General features: G+C 37.2%; 1 protein-coding gene across 2 annotated transcripts in view; it reads right to left on the reverse strand.

The window, feature by feature from the left end:
- Positions 1-12,304, reverse strand: part of LMLN (leishmanolysin like peptidase) — an 87,771-nt gene that overhangs the window by 23,484 nt on the left and 51,983 nt on the right. For both annotated transcript variants that reach the window (XM_025990223.2, XM_072728208.1), the window contains exons 12-13: positions 8,535-8,645; positions 885-1,017 (exon numbers count right to left, since the gene is read on the reverse strand). In XM_025990223.2, the coding sequence (XP_025846008.1) occupies positions 885-1,017; positions 8,535-8,645 (244 nt within the window). The remainder of the gene's footprint in view (positions 1-884; positions 1,018-8,534; positions 8,646-12,304) is intronic.

Genomic DNA, 12,304 nt, shown 5'->3' on the forward strand with positions numbered 1-12,304 from the left:
TGAGGCGTTTTAGAGATGGCCACTGCAACAAAAAACTTAAAGGTCCAATCAGAGATTCAGACTGAATATGTGGGACCATTTCCTTCACCATTTTTTTTTTTAAAGATTTTATTTATTTATTCATGAAAGACACAGAGAGAGGCAGAGACCTAGGCAGAAGAGAAGCAGGCTCCTTGCCCAGGGAGCCCAATGCAGGACTCAATCCTGGAACCCCGGGATCACATCCTGAGCTGAAGGCAGACAGACACTCAACAGCTGAGCCACCCAGGTCCCTCCCCCTTTTTTTTTTAAAGAGAGAGAGAGAGAGGAGGGACAGATGGAGAGGGAGAGAGAGAGTCTTAGGCAGGCTTCATGCCCAGTGTGGAGGCCAACACTGGACTGTGTCTCACAACTCTGAGATCATGACTTGCGCTGAAATTAAGTTGGACGCTTAACTGAGCCATGCAGGTGCCCCTCCTTCATCTTACAGATACCATGAGTCAAACCTTTTCTAATGCAGGACTTCAAAGACTTCTAATTAATTGGATTAGAGTACCTCAGTTATTTTCTTTGAAAAACCTTGTTTTCTGTGTAAATTATATTAAATCAAACATGAAGACTTGGAAACAATTAGAAAAAAAATACAAACCACCTAAAAATAGACCCAATAAATATTGTAAATACCATTTACCATTACTATAAGGCATTCCTGGATATTAATTGTTGTTGATTAGCTTATTGACTTTAAGAATTCTAAGATTTCTTCATTTTTTCTAACTTACAGAAAACAAATGGAGCCTTTCACAAGTTGAAAAACTTGAGAATTCATTCTTCTATTTCAAAATGGAGACTTCCCCTTAAAAAGTTGAACTGATTTCTAAAATTGTGCCCCAAACAAGTGTTACCTGGTACTCTTGAGGTAAAGGTTTTGAAAATTTCTGCAAATTACACACTGCAACTGCTCTCTGGTCCTGTCTGCAAGTTAACTGCAATGGATTACTTCTGAGTGTGTCACAGAAAGGGCTCAGCATCTGCCTCCTGCACACAAAGATAAACACCACTGTATCAGAAAATATAACAAATCCATTTTAGACCTTGTCTTTTCAATTAACATTGCAGTTTATTTTAATAGCTTAATACTAAGTGCTGAATCAGGTTGTAAAGTTATTTTTATTTATTTTTATTTTTATTTATTTATTTTTTAAAGACTTTATTTATTTATTCATGAGAGACAGAGAGAGAGAGAGAGAGAGAGAGAGAGAGAGAGAGAGGCAGAGACACAGGCAGAGGGAGAAGCAGGCTCCATGCCAGGAGCCCGATGCGGGACTTGATCCCGGGACTCCAGGATCGCGCCCTGGCCAAAGGCAGGCGCTAAACCGCTGAGCCACCCAGGGATCCCCATAAAGTTATTTTTAAAAGGGTAAAAAGAAATACTTAATATAGATATGAAAGATTAATGCTACATGCATTGTAACATCATCCCAACATTATTAAACACAATTCTATTTGTCTCTTTCTCCACTTTTGCCAGGAAAATGGAGTTCTGCAGACCTGATCTGCAATGTTTAATGAAAAATAATGAAATTCCTGATGCTGCTTAGAAATGCAAATCTTCATAATTAATATAATGGAGTCTCAGAAAGAGATGGAGGTGATGCCTTTCTGTCCTGCAGCTACAAAGAGTGAAATTTTTGCTATGCCTAATCTAGTTCAAAAACTCTTTTTTGACAGTTTGTTAAACTGAAAACATTCACAAGACATCTTGTTTTCATGTACAAAATGAAGACTGTATATTGTATATTCCTAATTATTACAAGTTGTTCTGTTAAATCTAATCTTGAAAGTACAATTTGGAAAAAGATGTCTTGTAATTTTTCAAGGACATTGGAATCTATTGCATTGTTCTATAAAAATAATCTTCAAATTAGTTGCCTTATTGATAACTATAATATAAATTAATGTCATAACAATAATGTTATAAATGAAATTCCAGTATTTTTTTTTAATTCCAGTATTCTTAAACAGTATAAATCCTATTAAGACTAGCTGCCAAATTGTGATAGGATTACTGCTATTTTTCTTCTTCTCCCACATGCTTGTTAAGGGAAAAAAGCCTAGGATAGATTTCTATTTTAAAGAAAACTGGGGGATCCCTGGGTGGCGCAGCGGTTTGGCGCCTGCCTTTGGCCCAGGGCGCGATCCTGGAGACCCCGGATCGAATCCCACATCAGGCTCCCGGTGCATGGAGCCTGCTTCTTCCTCCGCCTGTGTCTCTGCCTCTCTCTGTCTCTCTCTCTCTCTCTCTCTGTGACTATCATAAATAAATTTAAAAAAAAAAAAAATTAAAAAAAAATAAAGAAAACTGGTACTTGCTTCATTTAAGTTAACATAGTATAGCAATAAAACATCTCTAGGGGAATTACAGCTTCTTGAGATAAAATGTGTAAAAGACCTGCCACAGTCTTTGGTAAACTTGAAGCAGCACAGTGTAATAGGAAAACAAAGGTCTAGAAGTCTTCACACAGGCTTGGTTTCAAATACCAGCTTATTTGATGTTTACTTAATTTTCCTGAGCTTCAACTATAAAGTACGCAGTGTCTAGCACATACAAGTTAGTCAATAAATGTAATTTCACTGTCCATATCACTTTTTATGAAATCTTTATATATGGCAATTTTATAACTTTCTTTTTTTTTTTTTTATAACTTTCTATGATGAAGTTTCCACTAAATATGACACGTAGTTCTTACTAAGTCACTCTTTTTATTTTTATCTAAAATAAAACAATATATAATATTTACCTAAATTAATTAAAATATGAATTTTGGCTGAATGGATAAAGAGGAGTAAGGAACTTAAAAAATACTGATTTAAAAAGCTCCAAAGTTAGAGTTGTTCAAGATTCATGGATTATGATTCTACAGCAGAACGCCTAGTAGAACTTTCTGCAATGCAGCTATGCTGTCCAACACAGTAGCCACTAATCATGTAGTGGCTATTAACCACTTGAAATGGAACTAGTGCAACTAAAGAACTGAATTTTAAATTTTATTTAATTAATTTACATATAAATTGATACAGCTACATGTGCCTAGTGGTATCATACTGGACAGTGTAGCTCTAGAGCTGATAACGATGCCAAATAAACTAGGAAGAAGAGTTAGGTAATAATACACAAGTTGTCTTAAAATGCAGAAAGAACCTTATTTTGTGTGTACATAGATTCAAATGATTCAAATGAGTAAGGCTCTGCCAATGCTCAACTGTTCCCTTTTCACACTAGTCACCCAACAATAAAAGAGGAGAGGTGTCACAGCTGAAGTTAGGCATCAGTCCCCATGCTCAGTAATGGTCACACTGGAATCAAAGACAACTCAGGGATATAGCCTCACTGAGCCTACAGAGCCAGAAGCTGGCTTCTGTACCGTAAGGACTTCTGAACATCGACGTTTCAAAAGTGGGACATTTGAACACTTATGACAAGGATTAGCAAACTTTAACTAAATTCTAGGCCAAATCCTGCCCTTAACTGCTTTTTTGGTATCTGTGTTTCTCCTTACAACCTGTTTTTGTAAATAAAGTATTACTGGAACATGGCCATGTTCATTCATTTTGCCTATGGCTGCTCCTGATATACAAAAGCAGAGTTGAGGGGATCCCTGGGTGGCTCAGCGGTTTAGCGCCTGCCTTTGGCCTAGGGCGTGATCCTGGAGTCTCGGGATCGAGTCCCATGTTGGGCTCCCAGCATGGAGCCTGCTTCTCCCTCCTCCTGTGTCTCTGCCTCTCTCTCTCTATGTCTATCATAAATAAATAAATAAATAAATCTTTAAAAACAAAACAAAACAAACAAAAAAAACAAAAGCAGAGTTGAGTAGTTTTAACAGAGACTGTTCAACTCTGAAAAATTAGGAAGAGGAGTTAGGTAATAATACACTAGTTGAAAAAAAAAATACACTAGTTGTCTCAAAACATAGAAAGAACCTTATTTTGTGTGCACAAAATATTTGCTAATAGGCCCTTCACAGAAAAGTTTGCAAACCTCTGGCTTATGGCTGAAAGGACAGAATTCAGGGGACCAAAAGTTTTACTTTTGGAGAATGGAGAAGAGGAAACTCCCTTCAGTTTTTGGTTTTAGGTGATCCTATAATCGGGACCCAAAGGGGAACAAAGTGGCAGCTGTAAAAAGAAAAAAAAATCTCTAAGTTCTTGCAGCTGCAATGTTAATTATATATTTCCTTTAACACAGTGGAATGGCAGTTCTCAAACTTTGCTGCAAAGTGAAATCACTAAGGGATCTCTAAAAACAATACCAATGCCTGGTTTCCACTTCCAGACATTCTGCTTTAATTGGGATGGGCTGTAATGTTGGCATAGAATTTTTTAAAAAAATTCTAGATGATTCTAATGTGTGGCAAAATTTGGGAACTACACTAGCAGACAAAAGTTGTAGTGCTGGATATAACTAGCTGTCCTCAGAGTGGCTGCAGGTGCTTCCTGACACTCTTTTTTTTTTTTTTTTTAAAGATTTTATTTATTCATAGAGAGAGAGAGAGAGAGGCAGAGGGAGAAGCAGGAAGCAGGCTCCATGCAGGGAGCCCGATGTGGGACTCGATCCCAGGTCTCCAGGATCACACCCCAGGCTGCAGGCAGTGCCAAACTGCTGCGCCACCGGGGCTGCCCCCTGATACTCTTTTCACAGCAGTATTACAACTCAGATGTCAGACTCCTTAGTAGAAACTAATGCTTTGAGACTTAACCCAGGGGAGAAAAGATAAGAATAACAGCTTCACAAGAAGTACCTGTGATTTAGTGGATAAGGCACTGGACTTGGAGACAGAGAAGCTAAAGTCCCTCAGCAGTTATATGACCATAGGCAAGTCACTTGTTTCAAACCTTTTAAACTATCAGTAAAATGAACAACATACTGAAATTCGTGGGACACAGCTAAAGACATGCTGAGAAGGAAATTTATAGCATTCAATATATATATTAGAAAGATATAGCATCTCAAATCAATAATCAAGAACCTAGAAAGAGAAGAATAAAACAAAAATGAGCATAAGGAAGGGTATAATACAGAACAGAAATATATTGGAAACAGAAAAACAATAAAAGACATCAATGAAACAAAAAGCTAGTTCTTTAAAAAGACCAATGAAGTTAACAAACCTCTAGCAAAACTGAAAAAGAAATGGAGAAGATGCAAATTACCAAGATGAGGAATGAAATGGGATCTCGCTATACCCTTCAGACATTAAAACAATAGTAAGGAATTACTACAGACTACTCTGTACACATAAATCTAGTAACTTAGACAAAATGGACAAATACCTGAATGACACAAATTACCAAAGTTCATCCAATATGAAAAAGACAAATATCAATAGCACTGTAAATGTTAAGGAAGTTGAATTAATACTTTAGAAATTCCGAAAGAGAAATCTACAGTCCCAGGTGGTTTCACTGGAGAATTCTACCAAATGCTTAAAGAATTAACACCAACTGTACACAAACCCTTCCAGAAAAGAGAAGATGAAGAAATACTTCCGGATTCATTTTATGAAGCTAATATTACCTTGATACAAAAAAACAAAGACAGTACAAAAAGAAACAAAAACATATTCTTCACGAATATATACAGAAAAAAGCCGTAATAATTTTTTTTTTTTTTTTTTTAGGATTTTATTTATTTATTCATGAGAGACACACAGAGAGAGGCAGAGACATAGGCAGAGGGAGAAGCAGGTTCTCTACAGGGAGCCTGATGTAGAACTCGATCCCAGGACCCGGGGGTCATGCCCTGGGCCAAAGGCAGATGCTCAACCGCTGAGCCACCCAGGCATCCCCATAATAAAATATTTGTATGTGGAATTCAGAAATATATAGAAATAATTATATACCATGACTAAGTAGGGATTGCTTCTAGCAACACACAACTGGTTTCATATTTGAAAATCAATGTAATCCATCATATTTATAGGCTAAAAAAAAAAAAAAAGGTTACGAGTATATCAAACAAACCAGAAAAAGCTTTTGACAAAAGTCAACATCTATTTGTGACAAAAACTCTCAGGAAAAAAAGGGAATACAGGAGAACTTCAACATGAAAAGGAGCATTTACAAAACACCTACAACTAACATTATACTTAACAACGAAAGACTAAATGTCCCCACCATTGTGTTGGGGGTTAAAAAACTCAACAAAGCTAAGATCTCAATTCTCCTAAAATTGCTAATAGATTTAAAACAATTCATAGAAAAATCTCAAGAAGACTTTTTTGTAGACAAGGTTATTCTGAAATTTATATGAAAGACAAAGGAAAAAGAACAGTTAAGATGATTTTGAAAAAACAAAGTGGGAAGAATCAGTTTACCCAATTTTAAAACATAATATAGCTGTAGTAATCAAAGACTGTGCAGTATTAATAGAGTGCAGACTCATAGATCAATGGAACAGAATAGAGAACACAGAAATAGATCCATATAAATACACCCAAATGATTGACAAATGTAAGAAAGCAATTCAATGAAAGAAAAATGGTTTTTTCAATAAACAGTGCTGGAGCCAAATGGACATCCATACACCAAAAAAAAAAAAAAAAAAAAAAAATGAAACTTGACCTAAGTCTCCCACTTTATATAAAAATTAACTCAAAATGGATCCCAGACTGCAATATAGAACATAAAGTAATTAAACTTTTGAAAAAAAAATACAAGAATATCTTTAAGATTCAGGGCTTCACCACTGATTGACTTGAAAGTACAACTCCTAAGAGGACATACTGATAATTTGGCCTTCACCAAAGTTAAAAACTTTTGTTCTATGAAAGACCCTATAAAGAGAATAAAAAGAAAAAGTACAGATTAGGAGAAAATGTGTGCAAACCACATAACCGACAAAGGCTAGTATTTAGAATATATAAAAAACTCTCAAAATTCAACAGTAAAAACCCAAAATAAACAACCCAATTAAAAAACTGGCATAAGACATGAAGAGATATTTCACCAAAGAGGATATATAGACATCAACAAGCATGAAAAGATATTCAACATCGTTAGCCATTAGGGAAATGCAAATTAAAACCACAACGAGATATCACTACTATCTTTCAGAATAACTAAAATAAAAAATAGTGACAACATCAAATGCTGACAAGGATGTGGAAAAATTGTTATGACTCATACATTGCTGGTAAACTACAAAACAGTAGAGCCATTCTGTAAAAGAGTCCAGCAGTTTCTTAGGGAACTAAACTTGTAACTACCATATGACACAGCAACTGCACTCCTGGGCATTTCTCTTGGAGAAATGAAGATTTATGTTCACACAAAAACCTATACACAAATGTTTACAGCAGGTTTATTCATAATAGTCCCAAACTGGAAACAACCTAGATATCCTTTAGCATGTGAATGCGTAAACAAACTGGTAAGTCCATGTCATGGAATATTACTCAGCCATTAACTCGAGCAAACAACTGACATACCAACCACCTGGTGGTTGTCTGGGGTATGTGGGTATGTCTGTAAAATGGCAACCTGAAGGACCCTTGTGGTAACTGAAATGTTCTGAATCTGATTGTATCAATGTCAATATCCTGGCTATGTTTTTGTACTATAGTTTTTTTTTTTGTTTTTTTTTTTTGTACTATAGTTTTTATAAGATGTTAACAACAATCAAGAAAACTAGATAAAGTGGACAGGGAATCTCTGAATATTTCTTCACAACCGGAGTGACTCTATAATTATCACAAAATAAAGTTAAAAAAATATATTTATAAGGGCATCTGGCTGTCTCAGTCCATAAAGTATGAGGTTCTTGATCTCCGGGTCATGAGTTCGAACTCCACATTGGGCACAGAGCTCACTTAAAAAAAAAGTGTGTGTGTGTGTGTGTGTGTGTGTGTGTGTTTATCTCCTAAACTTGAAGAATGTATTTTTTAAAAAGTTTGCTAGGTGGGCAGCCCCAATGGCTCAGCAGTTTAGCGCCACCTTCAGCCCAGGATGTGATCCTGGGGACCTGGGATTGAGTCCCACGTCAGGCTCCCAGCGTGGAGCCTGCTTCTCCCTCTGCCTGTGTCTCTGCCCCTCTCTTTCTCTATGTCTCTCATGAATAAAAAAATAAAATCTTTAAAAAAAAAGTTTGCCAAATGATTTTGATATTTATCTAGATCTGAGAATCATTATTCAAAAGTATATTCATGTTTTTGGATACTGAATAAGCAGCTGCATCTATGTTTATATGAGTGCATTCTCTGATGAAAACAGTAAGAATGATAAAATATGCTAAGTTTTATAAAATATAATTATAAACTAAACAGGAATGCTTATGGTTCTAGTTCCCACATTATAGATTCTTTTCATATATGATTTAAAACAATAATGTAGTTACTTATTAGATTACCATGAAGCACCATAGATGGTTTTCTGTATATTTTGAAACTGAACTGTTTAGACCACATTTTCAAAATAGGAACAATTTTAGGCTCAGGATAAAGAATAAAATCAGAAATCAACTGTGTTATGAAAGATATTATTAGGAAATGTGTCCTTACTTTTGTTTCTGCTGATCAATCCAGAATTTACAGCTCTTCCTGACAAAGTCACAGCCCATTCCTCGGCCCCAGTCTAGCTTCTCGGCCATGCTGTAATTAGCCTTATACCAGCTGTGAAAATAATTTAAGTAAAGCACTTTGTATTACTGTTATTTTAAAAACAGTTCTAGCATACAAATTATAAATCTCACTAATGAGCAAACTAGGACCTCAAGACAGGAGCATTTAAAAGCAAAGCCTTTGCTACACAGGAATTGCTGCGTAGAGTCACTGTAATGAAGAGTAGGAAACTTGTCTTATGCTAAGGGTATTATCTGAAACAAAAATCAAAATCAAAATAGGTTGTCAACTGTAATTTTCAAAGATGGTAAAAGTCAGAGTAGAAAACAGTTACGGTGTGAGACAAAGGGATTAAGAGACAAAGAAACAAAAGAGAATAAGAGAAAAAGACAAGGGAGTAAGCTGAGGAAGAAATAGTGCAATTACTAGTTGGATAAACTACCCAAAATGATTCAGTTGGCCCTAGTTTCTTGCTTCTCTGGCCTCTGCTTGTGACTAAAAACTACACCGTTATAATAAGACATATGAATACTATGTCTAATACTTTAAAAATGTTCTAATTTCAGAAAAAAAACCCACATTTATTTGGTTTCCTAGCAAATTTAAACAAAAACTTGGAGCCTACTTTTATTGGTTTTTCTTCTTTATTCTTAAAAATAAGATTTTGGGCAGCCCTGGTGGCTCAGTGGTTTTGCGCCGCCTTCAGCCCAGGGTGTGATCCTGGAGACCCGGGATCGAGTCCTGCATCGGGCTCCCTGCATGGAGCCTGCTTCTCCCTCTGCCTGTGTCTCTGCCTCTCTCTCTCTCTCTTAGGAATAAATAAAATACTTAAAAAAAAGATTATTTTGTAAAAATTATAAAATTATAAAAAAAAGTTTAACCTTTTAAAAAATAATTGAGAGAGAATGAGAGACACAGCGAGTGTGCACGTGTACACCAGGGGGTGGGGCAGAGGGGGAAGGAGAAGAAGGGGGAAAGAATCTCAAGCAGACTCAGTGTGAGCCTGACACGGGGCTTGATCTCATGTTCCTGAGACCATGACCTGAGCTAAAATCAAAGTCGATGCTTAACTGACTGAACCAGGTACTGCAGATTCTAACCTTTTTGTATTACACCTTGTCCCTTTAGCATTACCAAAACAGTAAATAAAAACATAGTCTCAAAGGCTGAGGGAATGACAAGACTTATTCCCTTCATTACAGCTACCTTCCCACAAAATCAAACACAAACAGAAATATGTGATACAGAATCTCTTAAAATCTTATCCTTTAAAAAAATTTTTTAAAGATTTTATTTACTTATTTGAGAGAGAGTAGGAGCAGGGGAAGAGGGAGAAGCAGACTCCCCCTAAGCAGGGAGCCCAACCCCAGGGCTCGATCCCAGGACCCCGGGATCACGATCTAGGCTGAAGGCAGATGCCTAACCAACTGAGCCATCCAAGCACCCCTCAAAATCTTCTCCTTTTTGTTAAAGGACAGAACTCTCTGAAAGAGAAACTGGAGACATGAATCTCAGCACTCCACTAACCGAAATGCCTGCAACCTCTACAGCTTATAACGTGACTTATGTTAAACAGCTCATGTATTCTCACAGCAGGTCAAGTTGTCTAGGTAGTAACAGATCAGTATTGCACACTAGCAATTATTTTAGCAGTGCCTAGGTTAGGCAACCCTTCTCCCTATGGACAAAGTGTAAAGCAATTAGATTCCCCTGGGAATTACCATATCTAGTCTAGACTGAGTATAGAGCATGTATCAGCACTATGTCACTCAATCACCAACTAGGCATTCCAGCTACATTTCTTGAAAACTTCCTGACACCATCTTTGCAGCTCTTCCTATACTATGAGCCGACAGTTATTAAGCACTTTTTATATGGTAGGCACTTTGTTTAATGATAAGGCTACACCAATGAATAAACAGAGTTCCTTCCCTCATGAAGATTAAAATCTAGTGGGGAAGGCAGATATTTAAAAAAAAAATTACAACTGGGATGAGGGCTACAGAGGAGAAGTATAAGGTGCTAACAGCAGCATATTAATAGGGAAATCGAAGTCTGGGGAATTAGGAAAGGTTTGTTTGAAGAAACAACTTTTAGTTAAACCCAAAGGATGAGCACCAATTAGCTGAGGGAGGAGGAGAAGCACTGGAAACAGAGTTCCTCAGTGGCACTGGAGGTTTGTGAAGTCAATTTACTGTATCTTAACATTTATTTCTCTTTCTACTAAAATCAATAGAATAGAAAAAAAGGACTGCATTGTTGGTAGTAGGGTAAATACTGTTCCATGAACTTTGGTTCGGTTTTGTATACAAGAGCTAATACCTTAGTTGGTACTTACATGTGCAAACACTGTACTCCTTACGTATATTACATATATTAACTAAGTAAAGCCTCATAAACTCTATGAGGCAGATATCTCATTTTATCCCTATTTTACAGATGAAAGAACTGAGGGAAAGATACAGCAAGTAGCAAAGACGGGATCTGCATCTCCGGTTCTGGCTTCAGTGTCAGTGCGCCGTATCCAAAAATGGAGATACAATTCACATCCTATGTATGAATTGTCGACAAGTACACCCTTATAGTTTGTGTGATTCAATGTCTTTAATACATTCACAGGGTTGTACAACCAATACCACGACCGGCATACCTCATTTTCTTGCATTCCACTTTACTACACTTTGCAGATACTACCTTTTTTTTTTTTTTTTGTCATAAATGAAGGTTTGTGGCAACCTAGGGTCAAGCAAGTCAACTGGAACCATTTTGCTAACTTCCTGTCTTGGTGTCACACTTTGGTAGTTTTCCAATATTTTAAACATTTTTGTGATTATTGTATTTGTAATGGTGATCTGTGATCAGTGATCTTTGATGTAACTATCATAACTGGGGGCAACGGGCACCACACGCTCAACAACAATAAACGTCATGTGCATTCTGACTGTTCCGCTGACTGCTCCTGTCTCTCTCCCTTTTCTCGGGCCTCCCTATTCCCTGAGACACAACAATACTGAGATCAGGCCAGGTAATACCCTTTGGTGAGGCCGTCTGGGTGGCTGAGTCGGTTAAGTGTCCAACTGCTGATTTCGGCTCAGGTCATGGTCTCAGGGTCCTGGGATCAAGCTCCATGTCGGACTTCAGGCTCAGTGGGGAGTCTGCTTCTCCCTCTCCCTCTGCTCCCGTCACATAGCTCTCACTAAATCAAAAGCTAGAAATGATTTAGTTTAATGAGGAAGGGATGTCAAAAGCTGAGGCAGGGCTCTTGCACCAGTTAGCCAAGTTGTGAATATAAAAGAAAAGTTCATGAAGAAAATGAAAAGTGGTATTAAAGTGAATACATGAATACAGAAAGCGAAACAGCCAGCCAGGCACTCCAACCAATAAAGTATTTCTAAAGATTTTATTTACTTATATTTTAGAGAGAGCGAGAGAGAGTAGCACAAGTGGGGGCTGAGCACAGAGCTCGACGTGGGACTTGGTCCCAGAACTGCAGGATCATGAGCTGAGCCAAAACCAAGAGTTAGATGCTTAACCCACTGAGCCACCCAGGCATCCCATATTTTTAAATTATGGTATGTGTACATTGTGGGGTGCCTGGCTGTACAGCATGCAACTTCTTATCTCAGGGACATGAGCCCCACATTTTGTGTACAGATCACTTTAAAAAAATAAAAAGGTATGTACATTGTCTTTTTTTAGATATAATGGTA

This window comes from Vulpes vulpes, chromosome 1 (genome assembly GCF_048418805.1).
Source record: "Vulpes vulpes isolate BD-2025 chromosome 1, VulVul3, whole genome shotgun sequence".
Classification (NCBI taxonomy): Eukaryota; Metazoa; Chordata; class Mammalia; order Carnivora; family Canidae; genus Vulpes; species Vulpes vulpes.